The sequence below is a fragment of the Schistosoma haematobium genome, chromosome 4 (genome assembly GCF_000699445.3).
Source record: "Schistosoma haematobium chromosome 4, whole genome shotgun sequence".
NCBI lineage: Eukaryota > Metazoa > Platyhelminthes > Trematoda > Strigeidida > Schistosomatidae > Schistosoma > Schistosoma haematobium.
In genome coordinates this window covers 11,355,165-11,380,023 of record NC_067199.1, presented here as the reverse complement: position 1 = coordinate 11,380,023, position 24,859 = coordinate 11,355,165, and the positions used below count along the sequence as shown (strand labels likewise).

Below are 24,859 nucleotides of genomic sequence, written 5' to 3'. Positions count from 1 at the left end.
CAAAGCAAGAGCAGCATATTTACAACTGAAGAATATATGTAACTCAAAACAACTGTCAACCAACACCAAGGTCAGAATTTTCAATACAAATGTCAAGACAGTTCTATTGTATGGAGCAGAAACCTGGAGAACTACGAAAGCCATCATCCAGAAAATACAGGTGTTTATTAACAGTTGTCTACATAAAATACATCGAATCCGTTGACCAGACACTATCAGCAACAACCTATTGTGGAAGAGAACAAACCAGATCCCAGCGAAGGAAGAAATCAGGAAGAAGCGCTGGAAGTGGATAGGACACACATTGAGGAAAGCACCCAACTGCGTCACAAGACAAGCCCCACATTGAATCCACAAGGTCAAAGGAAAAGAGGAGGACCAGTGAACACATTACGACGAGAAATGGAGACAAACATGAGAAGAATGAACAACAATTGGATAGAACTGGAAAGGAATCCCCAGGACAGAGTGTGTTGGAGAATGCTGGTCGGTGGCCTATGCTCCATTGGGTGTAACTGATGTAAGTGAGTAAGTAAGGTATATAATCATTTGATGAGTATGATAAAAATGCATAGTTGTAACGTCAAGCGTGAAAAAAATTGAGTTACGTTTGAACTAATGAAATTTTTAATATTAATTTTAACAAATTATTTTTTCACACACTTACTTCACCAACTGAAGTAGCCAGAAGTTGTACAATTTTTTCATGTGATACAGCAACTACACTTTCACCATTAATTTCAATAATTCTATGATCTACACGAATTCCACCACGTTCAGCAATACCACCACGAAGTAGACTACAAATTACACCATCTTGTACACTGAAACCAAGTTGATAATTTAAACTAGGACGACGAATAAGTACTTCAACAACAGGTGGACAACTGATTATCATTAATTTTACGATTGTAGATTGCCGACAATTCTGTAAAGATTATATAAATGTAAAATTGTTTTTTTTTTTTAGAAAACGTCTACCTTGATGATGACTTACACTACACCATTATTAAAAATGTCCAATCAACTTAATTCATCAAATTAGGTAGTCCATTGTCCATATGATTTCATAACTAGCAGGGTTTAGTCAAAAAGGGATTTTCCAGAATACTCATACAACCTCCAAGACACTGATAAATTACTCTATTACAACAAAGCATTGAGGAGAACTAAAATATTATAGAGATAGAAAAAGTCTGGCCAGTTTTCAGAGAACATTCACAAGTTGGATATACGGTTGTAAACTTAAGTAGAAGGTATTTACACGACACATGGACTATCTGGTTGGGCTTTGAGTGATTACCGTCAGCAAGGGGTTAAACTTCAGTTGATTGGGATTAAAATCGTCTGCAATACAACAGGTTCATCCACTTGATTTATTTCCTTAGATCTAAAGTTTACTTCACTAATCTATATTTTCTTCTCGAAGTGTATCTTCGATACGTAGTCTTTTTTATTACCATTAACACTGTTAAGACTTTTACCACTCTAAGACTTACACTGACAATTTCACCGCATTCCGCGTAGAACGTAGTATTAGCGTTTATTTGGAATCAGGATTGATCTGAAACAACAACACAGCAGTCAAGACCGGTAAATGCCTCTGACGTAAGAACGCGGCGTACTAGCACAACAGATTTATTTTTTAAAATTAAAAGACGCGGTTCGGGTACAAAAAGGGAAAACTTATTACAAAATAGTTTTATCCATCGTTCTGCAGGTTCAGCTTACGTAAGGCTTATTCCTCTTCTTCCAGTATGTTTACTCTTTGCTGCCCTGCAATTAGTTGGTTTTGACTAGGCGATACTCGTCGGCGAGACGACTACGAAAATTACGGATTTATGGTACGTGGTCATGAGCCTCACATGGTAACAAGGGCATTTGTATCTCGACAGGTAGGTGTAATTCATTCCCATGACTGGCATACCTGGGGGAAGAGTTGGCTTTCAAAAGCTGCACTTCGGTCAAAATGGAGCGCTGTAACGGGAAACCCAATGATCGCTCGTGCCGCCATGAAGGCATCTTGTTGTGGAATAGGGACGCCTTCACACCATTTGCTATAATAGCCCACCATCACCAGTATTAAGCAACACAATTTAAAGGTAAAACCATCTAAATGTCGACTTTTGCAAAAAGAAGTACTCTTTTTGGGATAATCGTTCATCAATAAGTCGTTGACTGAATGTTGGGATGATGTAATACTTCAAGGCATCTTAACTTACCACGCATCATCGCACTGGTCCACAGGATTTTCACCCGCTACTTTACTTTTTGGGCATGAATTACACTTACCTGTCGAGATACAAATGCCGTTGTTACCATGTGAGGCTCATGACCACGTACCATAAATCCGTAATTTTCGTAGTCGTCTCACCGACGCGTATCGCCTAGTCAAAACCAACTAATTGCAGGGCAGCAAAGAGTAAACGTACTGGAAGAAGAGGAATAAGCCTTACGTAAGCTGAACCTGCAGAACGATGGATAAAACTATTTTGTAATAAGTTTTCCCTTTTTGTACCCGAACCGCGTCTTTTAATTTTAAAAAATAAATCTGTTGTGCTAGTACGCCGCGTTCTTACGTCAGAGGCATTTACCGGTCTTGACTGCTGTGTTGTTGTTTCAGATCAATCCTGCTTCCAAGTAAACGCTAAAATCACGTGTGCAACTGGTGATGGAGGTGTGATTAGAACCCACGTTAATGGGGCATGACATGTATATATATCTCAGATTCTATATGGTGCATCACTGATGAACTGACTGAATTATCCTTAAGGAGGAATACACAAAATGGCGTAACCTCTCAATGTAGTTGCATAATAACCCTATTTTATTTGACCTATAAAAAACGTCTTTATTATTACACACCTTAAATCTTAATGAGAATTCAAATAAGAACACACTGTATAATCGTGATCAAAATTAAATGTGAGATGGTAAAGATTTGAAGCTCAGGTGGATGATGAAAGCTCCCTGACCTAACCATTTAGCTTAGAGAATAAAACTCCACCAAAATTAAATGTAACAAACAATTAACATTCAAAATTTACCTTAATTATTTGTTGACATGTTAAAAGTGGCAGGCCAACTAAACTTTGCCCATTAACAGCGACAATTTGATTTCCGATATTCAGTTGTCCACATCGTGCAGCTGGACCAGTTGGATGCATATTAGCTAATAAAGCAGTTGGTAATAGACTGCCCCAACCAGATTCTACAATTACGACACCTAATGATTCACCTTTTTGTTTAGGTATAGTAACCTGTAAAAATTAAGCAAAACATTTGGTTTATGAATATATATAAATACATATTAGGGGATCTGAGGATGGAGTCAGTCAGTCAGTTATCTACAACGTAGGACCAGGCACATATGTGCATCGGTCCAAGTTGCCATACCTCATTAGCACAACTAGATGAACACCGGATTCATAGTAATTACTTCAATGATAGTACTATACAAAAAAGATTGCATATAAGGATATGCTATAGGGAGAAAGAATTAGTTTGTAGGAAGGAAGGTATAGAGTAATTTTAATCTCATGGTTTAAGGGAAGACATCTAAAACATCTAAAGATATTTGTATGAGTTAGAGTATGATCACGGCCGATTTCCTACAGAAATTGTATCGGTAATTCTTGTTTAGATTTCAATGGACATTTCCTAATTCACGTTTTTCATCAAGTTGAAGGTTACTACTGTTACTCATAGTTTACACTGAAAACTAGGAAGCCCTAAATAGCGCTGTTTCGTTTTAGAAAAAAGCTCCTTAATAGAATACAACCATGTCAAGTTTAAGACAAGTTTTGAACTCAAAACTTTAATAGATCGTAGCGAGTATGTTACTTTGAGGCTGTTAAGTCAAAATGATCTGATTTCAGTCGATTTGCGATAATAATAATAATAATAATAATAATATTATTATTATTATTATTATTATTATTATTATTATTATTATTATTATTACAACTAAGATAATCAAAACACAAACTGGCTGAATACTAGAGTAGTCAATGGATAATCTAGTTAAACCACTCACTAGACATAAATATGATTCATTCAAGCAGATTGTAGAACATTGAAATCGATTTTAGTTATTCTTATCACTAAACAAAAATGAAAAGAAAAAACATACCTCTTTATGATTATCTTTATCACAAAATAAAGAAAGTTCATCACAGAATATTTCTTGTTGTTTTAAAATATCATCATAATCTAATTGTTTTATAATGCCTAAATCTTCAATACCATTTTCTCGTAGAAAATCTAAGTAAGCAAGTTGAAATGCGTGTCCAACTGTTTGAGCAATTAATTGAGCCTTAAATGACAGGAAAAAAGGAAACCAAATGAATTAATTCAACCCACTAATAATAGGTTTATGTACTTATCAGACTTAAAGAAAATTAAAGTTTACTTATGCATTAAAATTATTAACTCTTCTTTATAGTGTAGATGTTGTGTTATTGTCAGTCACTACCGTTTTGATGTGATGATGAATGTTGTTGATAATTGATTTTTATATATTCAAATTGCTACGTTTGAAGAGATTACGATATCAGCTAAAACCGGTGAATGGAACGAAAGTCAATAACACAACAACAAAACAAGCTAAACTATACCACTGTGCCCCAACCCTGCTAACTAGAGGGAGAAAACCAGATTCAACCAAGGTAAAAGTATATTCCACAAGCAGTTTAAAGCATGAATGAGCAAGCGCACAACTCATAGGTACATATACAGTACAAAAATGTCCTTGGAAAACGTCACAAAATAAAGTACTAAAAAAGGAGACGAACTAATGACATTTAAGGTCCTCCCAAGTGGGAAATACAAACTGAAGGTAAAAGTATGCATTTTTAGAGTGAAAGTGAGAAATTCAAACTTCCAAAATAAAATTACCAAAATGAGACGTTTACCAAGTGATTTCTGGAGATCTAGCATCCCCAACACAAATGTATGCATACATTGAAGTAATTATACAAAGAAATGACACAATATCATATTATATTAATCATGGTAATGCTGACAATAGTTCTCAAAAACCTAGATCCTGACTAAGCTGTATTAGTTTGCACTTCTCAGCAGTAGTTCTCACAATAAAATATAATTCGGTTAGAATTAGTTGAAAATCAGTTGTTAGATCCTTTTTATTAGAATACTATTATTTTAAAAATAGTAGAACAACTTAGTATAGAGGATATAACCGATTATTCACAAGAAAATTTTTTTAACTTAATATTCCCACGGATATGTAATTTATCCTTGATATTTACCAAATTGTTAATCGACTCATAAAGTTAATGGTGATCTGACAATTTAATCGCGCTGTGCTAACGACGTTCGGCAAATTGAACCGCTTTACAAATATGCTAGGTTCTATGTTGCGTATAATTGATTGACCGAGCAGTGCACTGCAGTCTTGAGAAGCTTCAGTAATATACACTAACACATTCGATCACTAATCAACCAGAGAAAGGTAAGGATAATTAGTAGTTTGACAGACCTTTCACAGAAAATTCCAAAGTAAACTAACTAATCAGAGAATCTTCGGCATTTTCACTGGCTTGTCAAGGATTTTCTCGAGGACTTCTAACAGCAAGGTCATAGAAGTACAGAACTAAAGCATCAAGAACTACTCCCAAAAAATCTGTGTCCAAACGGCCTTAAACACTTATCACTTGGGCTTTGAGATCAAGCTCCCCAGTCAAAAAGACCACTAATAATCTAGATTCCGATTCAGGTACTTTAAGAAAAATGTATCCTTTCACGGTGTGGGCAACAAGGAAGTTGGAGACACTCTCACATACCTGACAGCACTAGAGATCCTCTTATTCACGACCATATACCTTCACCACTTAATATTTCTCTTAATCCTACTATCAACCCTTTTATTATGGCATCACCTTTATCCTAGCACGCTACTAATGCTAACGATTCAAGTCCACGAAGTGTTATTCTTCCTACTGAAACTATGCTTCTAACTACATGTTGGTGCTTTTAATGTTCGAAACTTCGGTCAAATCGAACAACAGAATGCATTAGCTAGGACTTAGTAATAATAATAATAATAATAATAATAATAATAATAATACGTAGCTACCAGCTACAAACTTTATACAATTTCTTGATATTTACATATGTTATATCATTGACTAAAGGTTCATTTATTTTTTATATCAACAAAATAAGACCCATACTACACGAATTTGATAACACACAAAACAGAATTAATAAAAATACACAAACGTTATGGCAATAAGAAAAAAAAAGTAAATACATACTTCTGTTGATTCTAACACATGACAAATCATTTTCATTGGCTTTTTAATTTTTCTATCATTGTTGATTTTGTAACGCTGGAAATATTTGAATTAGGTGGTACTACTGAGTGTTGTTGCTCAGTATTATTATTATCGGCGTTATAATTTGAATTTTCTTTCGGTTCATTATTCTGATAATTAGACGTAAAATAATTTTCAGACTCATCTGATTGTGTTGAAGGATCTAATCGACGTGACATTAGAACAAATAAGTCGCCAATATCAGCAATATATGAAACTGCACGTAATTTATGATCAATCAAAATATCCTATGACAAATTAAATAAAAGAATAAGATAAAACAGAACTTATTTAAAGAATTTTTTAATTTGTTGCCTTTTTTCCATTTTGTTTATTATTATTGTGTAAATAAATACATTTGAAAATATCCCAAGTAGTAGGAGGGAGATGGTAGAAAACATTAGATCTAGGTTTTGTTGCCACTGACCTATTAGGGCAACACATACCTGCCTCAATGATATGTTAATTAGGTTATTGCCGAGAAAATAAAATATTTCTTGAAAATAATTGTGGTAACTCGTTAATGAGTTATCCTTATCATCCTGTTGATAGAATGGAAAAAACGGTAGTTTGGTTAAGCAATCAAACATAATCGTATGAAATTGGGTTTGAACTAAAACCCATTTCCATAAGCAAATTAACCTGTTAATCAGCTATTTAAAGAAACGTTGATAGAGAATTCTCAAGGGGTTGAAATTTTTTTAACATTTCAAACATCGTGAATTCATTGTGTATTGTTTGTTTGAGTCTTCTCATTGATGTTTATGACTGCAACTGACCAGTCACTTATTAGCATATGTGAATTCTGTGCTGATTGCCTCAATATCGCTTTAAGTCACAGGCACTATAAGCAAAGATAGATGGTGGGTAGAAGTGAAATCCAGGACGCGTGCTTCGTCCTATTTGGGACTCTAAGAGTGAACATCAACTCTGTAATGCGGATAAATCCAGCTGACGAAACGCGCGTCCTGGATTCCACTGCTAGTCACGACTCGTCTTTGCCCATTAAGACCTCGGTTCTCAAGCAAAACAAAGAAAATTATAGTCAAATAAGTCTATCAATCTTTTTAGATATATAGAGATCCTTAAAACACACACACCATGGTATTGCTCCTGCACTCATATACTGATGATATATTTTTATAGAAGCGAGAAGTAGGCTCAAGGAGAAATTTCTTATTCTATCCAGGATTTATTGGAAACTGATAGACTCAATACTGATTATTAGCACTGGATGACTTCGTAGTACTGTGATGGATGACGCTCAGTGATTTGAAGTCGCAGACAATTAATGTGAATTCGAGGGGGGGGGCATATCATAAATCACTTACTTTGTCATGACTACATTCTTTTATTTTGAACTCAGACGTTTTTAGATGAAGAATATTCTGTACTTTCTTCTAGACAAAACTCTTTGTTAGAAGATCGAAATAAAAGAATTTTGATGATAATCTTGATGTTATCTTTTGTACGCATACACTGAGATAAAAATCAGTCAGTTATAATCAATTCTTCCGATTGATAAATTAGACTAAAGCAAAGACAACAAGCATGATAGAGTACGGTGAATTCATCATTAATTTATTACACAGATTCCCAACTGATGACACCTCAGTTGTATTTACCAGTACACAATGGAACAGCAGAAAAGAGAGTTCTTGTTTATATCTCGTACCATAATCCACAAAATTGAGGTTACAAAGCTAGAATATTTTCAATAGTACCATTGCTCGTCATGTGCTTGATAATGGACACAAAGTTGACATCTTAAAATCACTCAAAATAATCGATACTACGTTGGGCTAAGGCTATCGATCATTGAAAATGAACCAGCCTATTTAAACCGATACAGCTGCAAATTTCACACTACCCTGGTAACTTGTATTCTTCATTATTCAATAGCGTGGTATCTTATTTCATATTCTCAAGAGTAAATTCCTTTCCTTCATCCTTGGATGTTTCTGTTCGTCTTACTCTACTAATCTGTCTAATGTTATAGCTATCGTTAAATAACGCAAATGTCGATGTTCATTATCAGCTCAGGAAACGAAACTCCACCAAAATCATCTGCCTGAATTACAAATCTTCACCATCTCTAGAATTAGCAAAATATAAATATCCATCCATTTTACCATTTTCTAATTCTCCCATAACTGTTATCGCTATTCGACTTAATCTTCATTAAAATGATATAAAATATGTGCATTAGTTGTAAATAATTATCACTATTGTTTCTAGGTTGTAAGCAGCTGATAAGTATAAAAAAAATAAATGATAAATTCACCTTATTCTGTTACGCTTATTGTTTTTCGCTTTATTCATTGTCATAATCGACGTAAAAACTACATAAATGAGCATTTAGTTCAAGTTGTCATGACACATCAACATAATAAGATTTAATTAACGAAATGAATAGCAATGATAGTGAAAAATACTAAACATCGAGTATATGGTTCAAAAAGACTGAATAAAGTGGCGTGTATGAAGGAATCTGGGAAATAAAAATCTAACGAAAGATTAAGAGTGAATCCACCTGGGTCACTGCGAATGATTCTAAGAAACATCCCCGATTATCTTCAAGCATTTTTTAGGATGAGAGCGTGGACTCCAACCAACTAGTATGAATTAACAAAGATGGCTTAGTTCAATAGTAAGTGACTCCACGGACTGATAACATGTGCTGGCCGTTCCTAGCTTTCCTACAACAGCCATCATTGAGGGTCGAAGTAGGCAGTAGTTGGGCATACTTAACACATGTTCCCAACGAATTTAGTATATGAAGATTCACAATCGATTTGCAACAGAGATAAAAACTAAACAGAAATAACATTTCGAAACAAATAAATATAGGAACTCACTTCAAGATTACTGTTTAATATCATAATACGTTCTGTTGAGACAAACAATTCAACTGTTACGCTAGGATGTGATTCGTCATCTGGAGCCTGAAGGTATAAAAACGAAACGACAATGACCATAAGTATTATTTTCGTGCACTGAATAGTTCCGATATGTTGCTAAATAAATGAAAGGTCACAGGATTTGGTCAAACTACAGTTTGAACATTGTCATTCAAACACTTTTGATTATTTTAGTAACATACGACTTGATTAAACATTATTACATTTTAAATGCAAATAAAAACGTACATAACAATGTATTGTATGCTCAAGCAGATATTATTTTAAACATTTTGCAAAGAGAAAAAGTCACATTAACAACGTGGACAGCAAACATATACTGATGATACAAAAAATAAAATGCAATTAAATTATTACAAACATGTGGAACACATAGTATTACGGTTAGCTTTATTTAGAAATATGACAGTGGGTACCTCCCTCCAACATGTAGTTTAAATTGTAGCGAGCAGTAATATATGTTCACAGTAGTGATCTCATTCAGCTATAAAGAATATTTAAGATTTGGTCTGTACTTTAAAATACAGTAAGTACACTATTTTACGCAAAAGTCAATCTAACAATAAAATTTATCCGAATTTGTAAGTGTAGAATAACGACTACATAGTATTATTATAAATTTTAGTCTTCACTACTCTGTAGAGGTAAATAATTCCCTAAATTAAATAGCTTTGTAAGCATACGACATGAATGCTGGCGTTTTCAGTTTCACTGGATACCAACTAGCTGAAAATATTCGGTCACGTATCATTACTAGGTTAGGTCACAAGTTACCGTGCAACTCTGTTCTCCTACACTAACTAGACGGTTTAAAAGTCGCAGGTAGCGTTACCTGTATATACAACCATATATATCTTCCCCTCTGATCATCATCACTTTTCTTATTTATCAATTGGATCATTTCATCGGAAGATAATTGGTTAATAGTATTACTCAACTCTGCCGTAACCAGGTTATCTTTACACTAATCCTCTCGGATCTTTAACTGTCATTTAACCTTATCACTCGGAATTTGATGAGTTTTATGGCTTCAACAAATTTAGTTTTATTGGTTATGGTGTAGCACGCAGAATGCTGGTACTTAGAAATAATCATGTGAACTCAAGTGTTTAAAGGTGAACACAGTATATATGTGTATATGTATCTCTCTTCTACATAATTGTATACGCTAAGAACGAAATGATAAACACATGTAAGTATAACTCGAATAAATGCTAATACATATTGATACAAAAATATGCACACTGAGTACATATATTAGAAAACACGAATTTGCAAAGATACAACAACAATAAAACATGCATTTCAGCTTACACCCTGGATTTAAAAAGAGAAAACAGGAAAAAAGAAGAGTATTAGTTTGAAATCTCATTGGTCATGACGTGTATGTTTCCCTCTTCTCATCAGTTATGTTCTGCCTTTAAAAGATGGACGTCTCTCAACCTGCAGTCACAACACTCAATAGCCCATTAGTCGGTTATAACTAAACTTCAGAACATCGAAAAAACATGCATCTATCTAATTTATCATATAGTTTGTTTCAGGGTTACGAGAAAAATTTCCCCATATATTCATTAGGACAGAGACAATTGTAGCTAGACAGCAGGATAGTTGGACTTTAAAAATCCATACAAACAATGCCATTTTTATATTGATTCTATCCTAAAATGCATAATAGCGACATTGTTATGTCAGTCACTGTCAGTCAAAAGCAGAGTGGAATCTACTAATCAGGTCCACCGCTTCAAATTGTTACACCAAATCAAAACAGTGAGATGAAATCAAGATGAAAAGCGAAGTAGTAATATCATTGATTGCAAAAAAAAGGATTAGGGATAGACGATATGATTAGAAAATTGATTTATGGAATAAAAAGTATGAAATAATTTTGAAACTAAGGATCTAAGGGAAGACAAATGGTGGATGCATTTGGGACACTGAAACTGTTTATGAACCATGTCACCCAGAGTTTCAGACCATGTCATGGTTTTTTTGCAGGTCCCAACCAGATAATACTTTGCATTTACCAATATGGCTCAAACTAACCACATGATCTGTAAACGTAAATGTAAAATTATCATGCTTACTCAAAATCATTATTGATAAATGTTGAGATTATTCCATTGATGATATTCAGGATTAAATTTCGATGAGTCTCGTTAGGTTTATATGTATCATGTACAGTTTGACTGGATACAGCAACTTTTCGCAAGTTTTTTTTAGAACAGATGGATTGTGGCTATCAGTAAGATTTATAACTCGTTTTTCATCTAATTTTGGACTCGTCAGATGGATGTACCTGCATCCCAGTGTTGATGCGTTCAGACGGAGACTCGAATCCAGTCCCTTTCAGTTGAGACGCTCAACATGTTATCGACTGAGCTACTGAGCCAAGATAGTCACTAACTTTTGTAGCAGGTAAGATGTTAATATCGTTATTGATAAGGATTTCATATATCGAGTCAAGTTTTCGGTTTTATTATATGCAGAGAGTCACTGGTGAATATTGTTGACGAATCAAATACTACTGTGAGACAGCTAGTAGCTATAGCATATATAATAGTATTAAAATAAATATCTAACCTTGATACGATTCACTACTTCTTGAGCTTGAAGCATACGAGACATTCGTGTTGATTGTTTATTACATAAAATCTGAGTACTTCCCATATACTGAGCTCGAAACAATAATCCATGTATGAGAACACCTGGTTGTTCAGGATGTCGAACAGAGACTGAAAGAAAAATGTAGTCGTATAAAATAATAATGTTGAAATGATGAACATAAGATAATTATTATTTTTCTTTGAAATAGTTAAAATATGAGGTTGTGTAAACACATACATACACCACTATCCTAACCAATTCTTACGCAGTCAGTCATATTCCATGTAGGGCATAACACAATTGTGCATTAAGCAGAGTCACCACATACTAAAACAGAACAGTCAGATAAAAGTGACAAGCTGAATAATAAAATAGTCAGTGACAGCAATAGCCATGGCTTTAAAAAATAGTGGGGAATTTATTCATGGAATAAAAGGTGAAGTTATTAGCTAGAATCTGATAATTTGTAATGAAAGGTGTTTGGGGAATCGACGAACTATTAGATGCAACGCTGATTGATTGACTGATAATATGGAATGGTACAATACGGTCGAGTGATGGACACTCACGGGACCAAATTGATGTAACCTCTCGAATGATTTTAGATTAAACACAGAACTACTAGCCAGAAAAATAGGTTTTTTCTTATGTAGTAAAATGACAAGTTTATATACGGAAGATTAACACAAAATAAATATGATAAATCGTTATAGGCGATTGACGAGAATCAGTTTTGTAGGTCGCTCATGCTTCAATCAATTAAGGCCTGACTGTTAGGCCTAATTCTTAGACATTGTAACGGAAATAGTAAAGAACTAGGACTTAGAGGAAGCTCAAAAATGAGAACATTTGGCCCATTGTAACGTATTTTTTAAATCATATCACCTATGGTCTCGAAGACGTATATCCCTACTGAAACAGATTACCAAACAAACAGCCAATAACTTTTCAGAATGATCTCAAATCTTGACTTATCCACCCCAACCTTTATCTATGCTAATCAGCACTGTAGGTCCATGTAGGAGGTGGTTGGACATACGTAATACATGCTCAGTTCACCACCATAGTTTCGTCAGTCAATTACCATCTTTGTCAGGGACCTCATCCCATGTCATTCATTTGAAAATTGTACTAAAATTAATATTTAAAACCAGTGGTATATTTTAATTGTTTAACAACACCCAATAGGTTAAATTAACTAATTTAATTATAAACTAGTAATTAACTAGTGTTTCATTTACTCGAGACTTGATTCATATGTTTTGTGTGAGGACTAGTTGATATGATACGTAATGTGACGGAGTTAATAATGTACACTATTAACGCTTGAAAAATCCAACAATATAGAGAAGATAGGCTCTGTAAGAAAATGGATTTCCTACATGGATAATACGTGTAAAGAAGGTTTATTTGTAGGTGGGTATATTAACATGAGGGACATGATGTTGGTGAACTTGTTTATGCAAATAATCCAGCTACTCGTTTTAGCTTGGTCACACATTTGATTAGATGCATCGCTAATGCTTCAATCAAAATGCTTAAATGGAAATAGTTGAAATGAGGCTTGGAATTGAAACTCACTACTCCAATACAAAACAAGAACACAATGAAATTGTTGTGCAATAATTCGGCATACCATATAGTAATAAGTGCAATATTATTAACAATGATCGAAAAAGGCTAAAAATTGTCAACTTTTGTTCAGATAATTATATTTCTACTTCCCTTTAACCTATTAGACTCATTACATTCAAATAATTCGACAATATACAAAACAGAGGGTATCATTAACCGTTTTGATGTTCAATAATAACAGGATTTATCAATTTTTTAGCGTAGTACACTTGAATATATCATTAGTAAAGAAAGGAGAGGGGTTGAGATACGTGTGTTTTTGTTATCTGGTTAGAAATTTATGGATTTAAAGTAGTAGTTAGTGAAAGCGAACATAAAGAAGTGAAAAAAAAACTATAAAATGTAGTGAAAGTCAAGTAGGGAAATAGTACAAATTTAGATTATTATTAATACCAATAAAATATTTATTATTATTATTATTATTATTATTATTATTATTATTATTATTATTATTATTATTATTATTATTATTATTATAACATATAATCATACGACTATATTGGAGATGAATTTTTCGTCGATTGGATATGAAATGTTAGAAAATTATGTTCATGATCACTAAAGAATAATACCGGCAGCTATGGAGAAATTGATGCTACAATCTTAAGAAATAAAAAAATTGACAATTTTCAGCAAACATTTATTACTGTCAACTATTTATAAGTGAAACGATGGTTTTGTTGTATTCTGTATTTGGATTCGATTACGACATACACATCCTACTATACACTAAACCCACTATGCAAATGAAATGATGGAAATAAGTAGGAAGATTTGATCGTCTAACAGAATTGTAATGTACAAAAATCATAGGTATATATCTTGGAGATGTGACGTTCTCTGTTCTCTTCAGCTCAAGGAACACTATCTTCAACACTCTTATTCTGAGTTACAAATATTCTCCATCGTGTCATAGGCATACATAAATGGTTATTTTTCTGACCCAAACACGGATATGTAGGTTGGAACCCTGAATAAATGACTAACCAGCTTCCGTCAATAGCGTTTCTCGTTTACAATTTTTCACCTATCGTTAGACGTTTAGGTAATGTGAGCACAGGCACATGCTGTGTTCATATTTATTCAGCTTATCAGGCTTGATGGATGAAACATTCAGATTTCAATCAGTAGTTTTCAAGTTTTAACATTTGATGTGTTGACTATACCCAAACAAGTATTAGTAATACCCCTTAAAAGTGTCTATGAGTCAAATTCAAGTACATAAAACATTTTTCTTTAAACCGTGGCAAGTAAAACACTAACCACTTAGTTTCTTTATTATTATTAGTACTATTATTATTACTAGTTAGTACTAATGGGTAACTTTTAATTAGGTACAACGTAAACATTATCAAGATCAAAATAATCGAGCCTAATTGAAGACATGAGTACAATGTGATATGCATATGATAAACTTTTAAGGTTGATTTCCTTTTTATTAATGGCGATGACAATCCAAATCTCGAAAATGACCTAAACACCAGATATGCATGTATTTATTAACAAAGTATCTGGACTGAGTTAGTTCATAAACTCACATTGACTGTTCAAACAAAAAACTGCTTCACAATATACTTGGGATTATCAGAGTAGGTGTTAGTGGTCAATCATAGAAAACGATGTAGTATTTAGGTATAAACGGATATTTATCCTAATTCCAGTATAGCACCGGAGAAATTAATAAAATGAAAAATATAGGAAAGGGAAAAATAATAACAAATGAAACTGCAACCTAGACACAATCCAAAAAAGAACAAATGAAATCGTTTAAAATAGAAAACTGAGAGTGTTACCGAAAATTCGCTCCGACTCCGTTTATATTATGATCTCTTATTACGACCCAGCTACTTTTATTACTTAGTATTCTTTAGACACTTTCCTTCACTCGACAAGTCCTTAAATCAGAACACCGCTAAACAGGAACGTAATTATATCCCAAATAAACAAGGTTGGATGTGAGCAGGAATCACAATAAAAAAAGTTAGTATATAATTTTAACATAAGATTTTAGTCTTGTCTAAGTATCCGCTAGAGCTGATTGGCTAAAAAATGACTAACCAGCAAGCTCCAACATAATCCTGCACAAAATATGCTCTAATCCAACCTATATCTCGCTAAAAGTTTAGAATCATTGTTACATTATTATGAATCATACAGTGAGTAATAACACTTTTAGTACACACACACAAACATACCTTCTCGAACTCTACGTTGACGATCAGCCTGTTGAATTTTAAAAAAAAACAAAGAAAAATAATGAGAAAAATTGTTCTTCAAAATATTGTAAAACAAATAAAACTTCATGATCTTCTATCACTCTTAAAAACCCAAAATTGATCCGGTTACACATTGAATTTAATTTTCCGTTTTACTCATCAGAATGTTATAGTGTACTAGTTTATAAATTATTCTTAAAATGAGACGACTAGTGATATAGGTGAATCTTGGAGTTGTTTTTTTCAGGGGGTGATCAACGGTATTATCTAAAGAATAATTCACAAGTAAGTATGTGTTTTCCACAGACATTGTTTTTAAATACTGCTTAGGTGTAAAGTGATACGCTAATAATAGTGGTTTTTAAATTTGCTTGTCTGAGGCTGGTAAAAATCAAGAATTTTTCTAATTAGCCGTATACCGACAAAAAGATATATATATATATATATATATATATATATATATATATATATATATATATATATATATATATATAATCACGAAAGGATTTCTTGAGACAACTTGACCAAAAAAGAAACTAAATTAACAATGATAGCCATTTCAGTCTAAAGCATGAACCCCGAACCAGAAATATAACGGATTGAGACGAATGACTAGTATTTTAAGTCAGTTTACTAAGCAGAAGTTAGCTCCATTCCACTTTATGGATGTGAAACATGGCCATTACAAATAGAAGACATTTGTAGTTTACTGGTATTCAATCATGGGCATCTACGAAGCATTCCTCGTGTAGTTTGGGACCACAAACTAAGCAATTTCTGGAATACGAACGGGTTTCTAGGTATAGAAGGCAAAGCGATTGATGTGGTAAAGAATCTTCACCAACTGAGGACATCTGAGACATGTGTTACGTGTGCCCAATCACTGTCTGCATTGACAGGCGATATTTTCTGGTGCAACAGTAGACTGGAACAAAGGTCGAGGTGGTCAAACCAAAACACGACATCAGGTATGAAACCACCGACAACTGGATTGAGTTATGTTCATAGGTGTAGACAACCTGGTTGTATTTGCGTGATTATTGTAACCAGTGACTAGAGACTCTAAATGATATGGCCCAAAATTGTGAGCACTGAAGCAGGTGCATCCATTCTTTGTCTTACTCCAAATCCTAAGATTCCGAATTCCTCATACTCTCGTTTTGTTTTCATTTAGATAATTTATCTTCTCTTCCCAGATCGTATCTTTGATGCATGGTCTTTCCTATTACTACTCATGTTGTCTCCAGTATTCTGGGATTTAGTGTGACGATCTCATTCCTCTGTACTAATAGGGTATGGCAACTTGAACCGATGTACATACGTACCAGGTTCTACGTTGTAACTGACTAATTTAATCAAATGATATTAACGAATTATACATGCCGCCAACTCGTATGTAATTATCGAGTTAATTCGCATTAGAGGATTACAGAGTAAGTCAAATACGATAACGAATTTTGGATATGTGCATTTCATATATTCATTGCCCTCAGACAGACAACAAGAGAAACGAAACGTAGACGTAGACCGGAGGAGGAAAGTGTGGCAAATATATTTGATCAGGCGTGACTTAATATTTATAGCCAGACAAAAATAAGCTACAGACACGTAATGAATAGGCTAAGCGATGCACACACATACGCTCATTTAAAATAGTCAAGGTCAATAAGCGATAATTGATAAGGGTACAATGTGACTCCAAAATAATTAATTATTTGGTCTGTCCGGAAGCTAGAATAACCCCATTTGAGGTTGATCTAGTATGAAAAACTATAGGTTCCATGTTGTGACTAACTGAAGTGAATATTAGTATCGCAGTTATTTAGCACATATCATACGAACTATAGACGCTACTGTCTGGTTGATTAAAACGGAACAAACCGAGATGTAAATTATGTAGACCTTGGATTAACAGCAAGCAGCTAACTCAAACTATTATTTCTCGCATTTGTATCCATTCAACATATATGAGTTGCCGCATAAATCATATAAACCATTAACTTCATTATATTATTGATAAATGGATCAATTTAAACATGAACACACAAAGTAACATCAACTGAAATGTTATATGACAAATTGAGGTAATCAGAGGCTGACTGGATGATAGATGAACGCGATTGGCCAGGAAACGATTTACGTTCTCTTAGGAACGAGATACCACCAGTGGTTTTATTTTTTTAAGGGATATATATATATATATATATATATATATATATATATATATAACTACACATAAACGCCGATACGGTTAGCTAATAAAAGCTTCCTTTTCACTCGTCTAATCAGCTATACTAGTGTATAGGAAGCTTGCGTATTAGTATTAGTATCGGACAGCGCAAGTCCTAACAATATGCAACTGAACTTTACAAAGAAGTTATACCGCAAAAAGGTTGTTTTTTTTCTTTTAAAGGAATATTGGAAACTAGTAATAAAAACCCACATAAACGCACAAAGTGGTACTTAAATGGAGTGAATACAGCAATGTTAAAATGATAAGAAAAATTTGCAAGACATGGGAAAAGTGCTTTTCACGTCACACTTTTTCTTTTGAGCTGAAGGCATACCGATAAATCAATTGCACAGATGGTAGAATTGACTTTTAGCCAATAAAATGCTGGTTCAAAATCCGTTCCACTCACTTCAATTTGAGCAATCGAGTAGTCTATCACTAGCCCTCACAAAATTAGAATGCGGTTTAAAGTGAAATACACAAATCTGTATTATTATTATTATTATTATCATTATTTGAACACATAAATATTGGCACAAGAAGGGAACCAAATATATATGCGCCACACAAAACAATGAGAATTTAAGGGGAATGAAAAAATATTTTAAAAAATAATAAGGAAGAGATTGATTTAAGGTGGTGTAATAATAATAATGGTAAAAATGGGGGAACGGAAAGATACAATCAGAAATTTTTCAGTTAAGGGAGATACAACCACTTTTTGTGAAGAAAGTAAAAGGTTACAACAGGATCGCCACTGGCTTCTATTCTGAGCCATATCTGATAACGTCTCTAGCCACTGTGTAGCACCATCTCTCGGACCCAAACCAAGGAGTCGTGAAGGACCGTTAAAAGCCAGTCCTTTGCAGCTTTCTATCATGCCACGACACCATGTCATGCACTGACCACCTCTCCGCTTTTTCCAACCAGCCCCAGAGTCGGCAAATAATGCACGACGTGAAATTCTCTGGTACGACATTCGTAGAACATGTCCAAGCCACCGAAGTCGTTGTTTCAAGATGATGACACCAATTGCATTATCGTCTCTGTGCCCGAACACACGGTGCCGAACCTCTGCATTACTAACATGGTGTTGCCACTGAATGTCAGCAATCCTTCGGAGACAACGATGATCGAACACAGAAAGTCGTCTAACGTCCTCAACTCGGAGAGACCAGGTTTCACAAGCATAGGGAAAAACTGCTCTCACCGACGCGTTGTAGATCCGACCTTTTACAGACAGACTAACATCACGAAGGCGCCAAAGGTAGCCCAGGTTGGCATAAGCCGCTCTGGCTTTCACTATACGTGCATTGATCTCATCACTCACACCCCCACCAGCACTTATGCGGCTACCCAGATACACGAACTTCTCGACTACTTCTATCTGCTCACCATCCAGAGTGAATAAAGGGTTAGAATCCTGCCAATCTTGTAGAAGTACTTTGCACTTCGAAGGTTCAAAGCTCATACCGTACCCACGGACACTGATTGCCAACTGATTAAGCGCGAATTGCATGTCTTAGGGATTATCGTACAGTAAGACAATATCGTCCGCATACTCAAGGTCGAGAAGTCTTTCTCCAGGCAACAGATCCACACCACCATTACTTACATCCATCAGAGCTATTTCCAGAATGTCATCGATGGCAAAGTTGAAGAGGAATGGTGAGATTGGGCAACCCTGCCTAACCCACTGCTCGAATGGAACAATGGAGAGAGGTGGTTGTATGCCCTCACTCTGCCTGAGGTGTTTTTATATAGGGCTTTCAGGATGTTAATAAACTTCTCAGGCACACCCTTCTTCAATAGACAATCCCAGAGAACAGTCCTGTCCAACGAATCGAAGGCAGCCCTGATGTCAAGAAACACTACGATTGTTGGCCTTTGATAAGTATGGCAGTGTTCTAACATTTGGCGGAGGGTGAAGATATGATCAATACATCCTCGACCAGAACGAAACCCAGCCTGCTCCTCGCGAGTCAATCTTTCTCGGGTTTTGAACAACCTACGAAGTATGACAGAAGCCAATAGCTTGGACGCAATTGGAAGTAGACTTATCCCCCGATAGTTGTTACACGAACGACGTGAACCCTTTTTAAAGATAGGGACAACTATCGACTCATTCCATGACGTTGGTACACTCTCTAGTTCCCAAACCTTTGTAAACAACGTCGTCAGTTCCTTGGTCAGAAAGTCACCACCATCTTTAAAAAGAGCCGGAGGTAAGTCATCTGGGCCAAATGATTTGTGGCGCTTCAAGAGTTGGAGTTCCATGCGGACTTCCTCCTCGTTTGGTGGATCAGTCGTCACCCACCATGGAGGGCAGGACAGTCTGACCGATGTTGCCGGAGCAGCAGGCCAGCTGAACTGCCCTTCGAAAAATTCTGCCCATCGTCCAAGACGTCGATGGATGTTAGTGATTGGCATCCCGTCATCCTCGCAGATTGTTTCACTCACACCAGACTTCTTGCTGCCAGTGGCTCGGGTGAGTTGGAAGAGCTTCCGGTAATTACCAGATGCAGCTGCTGCTTCCAGCTCATTAGCACGCTCCGACCACCAGGCTTCTCGGTCCTTACGCAAGCTTTGCCCAATTTCATTGCGTAACATCCTTTTTTTGTGGTCAAACTCACGGTCACCCGGAGTAGACCGACGGGCTTCAATGAGTTGTAAGGAACCAGAAGAAACCCAGTGCTTATAAGCGGGACGTTTCGCAAACCCACAACTGACTGTTCCTGCCATTTTCATGGCGTCATGCAATTGCAACCAATGCTCATCTATACTATTCGGTGGAGTGGTAGCTAGCCTAGAGGCTAGCTCGGTTCGATACTTACTTGCAACAGAAGTTGCAACCAGCTTGCTAATATCAATCCGTTGATGGCGGTCACTTCGTTGTCCACTGAAAAGTAAGGTAAGATTGGCGCAGACCAAGGCATGGTCAGAGTCCAGATAGGTACTCCAAAAGGAGCGGCAGTCTTTTACACAACCACGCCAGCGGTAGCTGATCGCGATGTGATCAATCTGAGTCCAGGCTTGAGATGCAGAGGGAGGACGCCAGGTGGCACATCGGCGATGACTGTGCCGAAAGTTAGTGCTAGCCAGAAACAGGTTGTGGTCTGTGCACAGTTGCAGTAGACGGTCCCCGTTATCTGACCTGCGACCAACGAGTCCCCATCGGCCACCTAAACGACTCTCTTCTGTGCCTAGACGCCCGACCTGAGCATTCAAGTCTCTGGCTAGTACTACAATATCTGTCGAACGCACTTTCTGGAGAAGAACAGATAACTGGTGGTAGAACTCATCCTTGATCGCATCCGGGTTGCAATCTGTCGGGGCATAGGCGGAGATGACGAAAAGACATCGTTTCTCACGCCGATTTCTTCTCACTTTGATGGAACTTTCTAATCTAACAGCACATAACCGACTGTTAATGGGGATCCAATCGACTAGTGCTGCCTCAGCTCTAGCGCTTAGTGCGACACCAACGCCAGCAAGACCAGACAAAGATGCCACAGTCCCCGGATAAACGCATGTAAAACAAGCTTTTCGAGGCGACAGATGGAGATCGAATTTGTAGTACTTCGCCAGAGTCTTGAATACGGGTCTCGGATAGACAACAGACATCAATATGAAGACTTTCCAAAGACATAGCCAGCCATATCTGTTGTCCGACCTGCATGAATGTGCGAACGTTGAAGGCAGTCAGTTTGAATGGTGCACGTGGTTTCAGAAAAACTGCTTCAGTCCTCGTATTCGGTGGTAACATACAATTTTCAACCGGACAGTGACTCGAGAACGTTTAGATACAGTCGAATTTCCACCATAGACGAGCTGCTGTATAAGTCAAAAAAATAAGTATAGACAGAGTAAGAATAAAAGAGGGTGAATAATGATGTAGTAAATAATAATAATAATAATAATAATAATAATAATAACAACGATAATAATAGCAATAATAATATTTGAATCATTTGAATGTTCGTCGAAGCAAGAGAATTAGTTTCCATGATCATAGACAGTTCAGTTCATTAATTGCGTGTGGGCTGTGATACTTCCCGGGTGCCCAAACCGAAGCAGGTGTTTTTCTTAGGGGGTCACAACCCAAGCCTTTGACCTAATGGTCTAACTTGCTGGGATCAACGGGTAAGTAATAGTGAGGTTAGACGCAGGGTATTAGGGAATGATGGTAAATCAGTTGATGAGGTTATGAATCTTCATCGACTGAGATGGTTGGGCCACGTGTTACGTATGCCTGAACACCGATTACCACGACGTGCAATGCTATACGGTATTGGAGATGGTTGGAAGAAAGTTAGGGGCGCCCAAACCAAAACGTGGCATCAGTGCTTGAAGTCACTAACTTCTACTCTGAGCCATGCTGGTAGATGTAGACTACTTGGTTGGGGTCCGCGTGACTATCGTAACCAATGGTTGGAGATTCTTGGTGACATGGCTCAGAATCGATCACAATGGCGTCGGTGTATACACTCCCTGTCTTCCCTTAAACTAAGAGATTAAAATCACTTCATATCTTTCTTTCTACGAACCAATTCTTTCTTGTACTATATATTTATATGCAATCTTTCTCTTATATATTACCACCTTTAACCTAACCACTGCTATGAATCCGGTGTTCATCTCGTTGTGCTGATGCGGTATGGCAACCTGGACCGATGCACATATGTGCCTGGTCCTACGTTGTAGCTGACTGACTGACTGACTCTAACTCGCAAGGCAGTGGAGCATCGTGAGGAGATGCAGTCCCATGGTAGCCGAGACTAACGATTGGTTCTTACTCCATTTGTTCCCGCAGGATACAGGAGCCCATGTGCACCATTGATTTGGAATTCGGTTAAAGCGCCGGACATTCGCTTTTCGTCCCCTCATTTTCGTAAACAACAACCCCGCCACGAGAAGGCAGTGAGTAGGACTTCCTTGGCAGAGGATGTATACGCGTGGCCGTGTGAGAGTATTTCGAGAGGGAGGGCGAACCCACCCCGCTCTCGGCCATACCAGGGCATTTGAGGGTTCAGAAAGCTAAACGCTCAGACATAGTACATGTAGCAAGTGACTTTAATGCTCAAGTAGGTAGCTTGAACCAAACAGAAAGACATTTAGGTGGGTATTTTGGTATTCCGGTGCAGCGAAAAGATAATGGTGATCATCTGAGATGGTTGGGCCACGTGTTACGTATGCCTGAACACCGATTACCACGACGCCCAATGCGGACTAGTGTTGGAGACGACTGGAAGAAAATTAGGAGTGGCCAAACCAAAACATGGCATCAGTGCTTGAAGTCACTAACTTCTACTCTGAGCCATGTTAGTAGATGTAGACTACTTGGTTGGGGTCCGCGTGACTATCGTAACCAATAGTTGGAGACTCTGGGTAACATTGCTCAGAATCGATCGCAATGGCGTCGGTGTATACACTCTCTGTCTTCCCTTAAACTATGAGACTAAATTATTTTATATCTTTCTATGTACGTACTAAATCTTTCTTCCTATACTATATCCTTATATGCAATTTTTCCTTTATATATTACACCATTGAGTTAACTGCTTCTATGAATCTGGTGTTCATCTTGCTGTGCTAATGAGGTATGGCAACTTGGACGGATGTACATATGTGCCTGGTTCTAAGTTGTAGCTGACTGACTGACTGATATTTCAACGTAAGCAACGCTTAGTGATTAAACCATCTGGAGCATAAACAACACATACAGCATAAAATAGTACAGTACTTCATATTTAAAAATATATATATGCCCAGAATTTCCCATTGATTTCTTAAGTGTATAATAAACATTATTTTAAAAAGTGCCCTCATAATAATGATAAAGGGAACAATACCAACATAAGAAAGCCTCATCTAACAAGTAAAAAACAAGCTGCTGTTATCTTCATTAGATTCAAGAAAGAACAGCACTTCTCAATAATTATTGGTGTTTATGTTTAACCGTATTAATGATTGTAAGTACTCAAGAAATAATTAGCAATATTCGTATTACTGAAGTATGTAAGCGTCAAATAGAATGGTAGCGATAATAATAATAATAATAATTTATGAGACAAAAGGATTAATTAATAACATAAAGCAAAAGAGAAACAACCTTACGACGGTGGCCCAGTGGTCAAAGTATTCAGATTTCATAACCATTGACTCTAGCTAGAATCCTTTTATTACATCTTTTGTTTGAGCAATTTGAGTAGTTTCATTAAGTCATATAGCGTGGTTCAAAGCCTAGTATTTAAACTTATACCTCGTAAATAAGTTACAATGAAGGAAACAAATTATAAAGACCTAAAATCAGAGATTCGTAATCACTCTACACGAATTCCTTCTGATATTTAGTTGGGAGACTCAAACAAGAACAATATGATCATCAATTGAGCTTAATTTAAAACCAACAACATATTTTCGAGTTAATGAAATGCAATTTATGCAAAATCCAGTATTAAAAACAATGAAGTTTACATAGTTGGGTAGTATTACAGTATTAATAAAAAAAGCGGACAGATAAAACACCTCCAATTAAGTCGCAAATGTGAAAGCTGTTCTATATCCGCAGTAGTAGCCTAGTGGCTAAGGTGTTCAACATTCAACTGCACCCTGGTGGTGACTAAACTGCACTACAATCAAAAGAAAAAAAATATGCACCACTAATAAAGTATTACATACCTCTATGCAAGACTTATCTTTCAATTCTGGAATATAAACTTGTTTATCAGCTTGATACTGTTTATCTAATAGTTGAGCTGTATCCTCATCGCTGTCGAAATCTGATGAAATCAATTTCAGAAATAAATTAAAACTTAAGGACAATAGTTATTAGAATAATAGCGATAATAATAATGATATGTACTGATTAGAAATGTATGTATGAGGGTGGGGGTAACCAGCAGCTAG

At 36.1% G+C, this 24,859-nt stretch overlaps 1 protein-coding gene across 2 annotated transcripts in view; it reads right to left on the bottom strand.

The window, feature by feature from the left end:
* The window catches only part of APBA1_1 (Amyloid-beta A4 precursor protein-binding A member 1), a 48,744-nt gene that overhangs the window by 5,972 nt on the left and 17,913 nt on the right, over positions 1–24,859 (bottom strand). The window contains exons 4-11 of one of the 2 annotated variants that reach the window (XM_051215644.1): positions 24,632–24,732; positions 15,697–15,724; positions 11,843–11,994; positions 9,197–9,283; positions 6,279–6,586; positions 4,133–4,315; positions 3,048–3,260; positions 668–928 (exon numbers count right to left, since the gene is read on the bottom strand). In XM_051215644.1, coding sequence (XP_051066176.1) covers positions 6,311–6,586; positions 9,197–9,283; positions 11,843–11,994; positions 15,697–15,724; positions 24,632–24,732 — 644 coding nt within the window. In that variant the 3' untranslated portion in view covers positions 668–928; positions 3,048–3,260; positions 4,133–4,315; positions 6,279–6,310. Of the gene's footprint in view, positions 1–667; positions 929–3,047; positions 3,261–4,132; positions 4,316–6,278; positions 6,587–9,196; positions 11,995–15,696; positions 15,725–24,631; positions 24,733–24,859 lie in introns of both variants that reach the window. The other variant, XM_051215643.1, reaches the window with a different exon arrangement.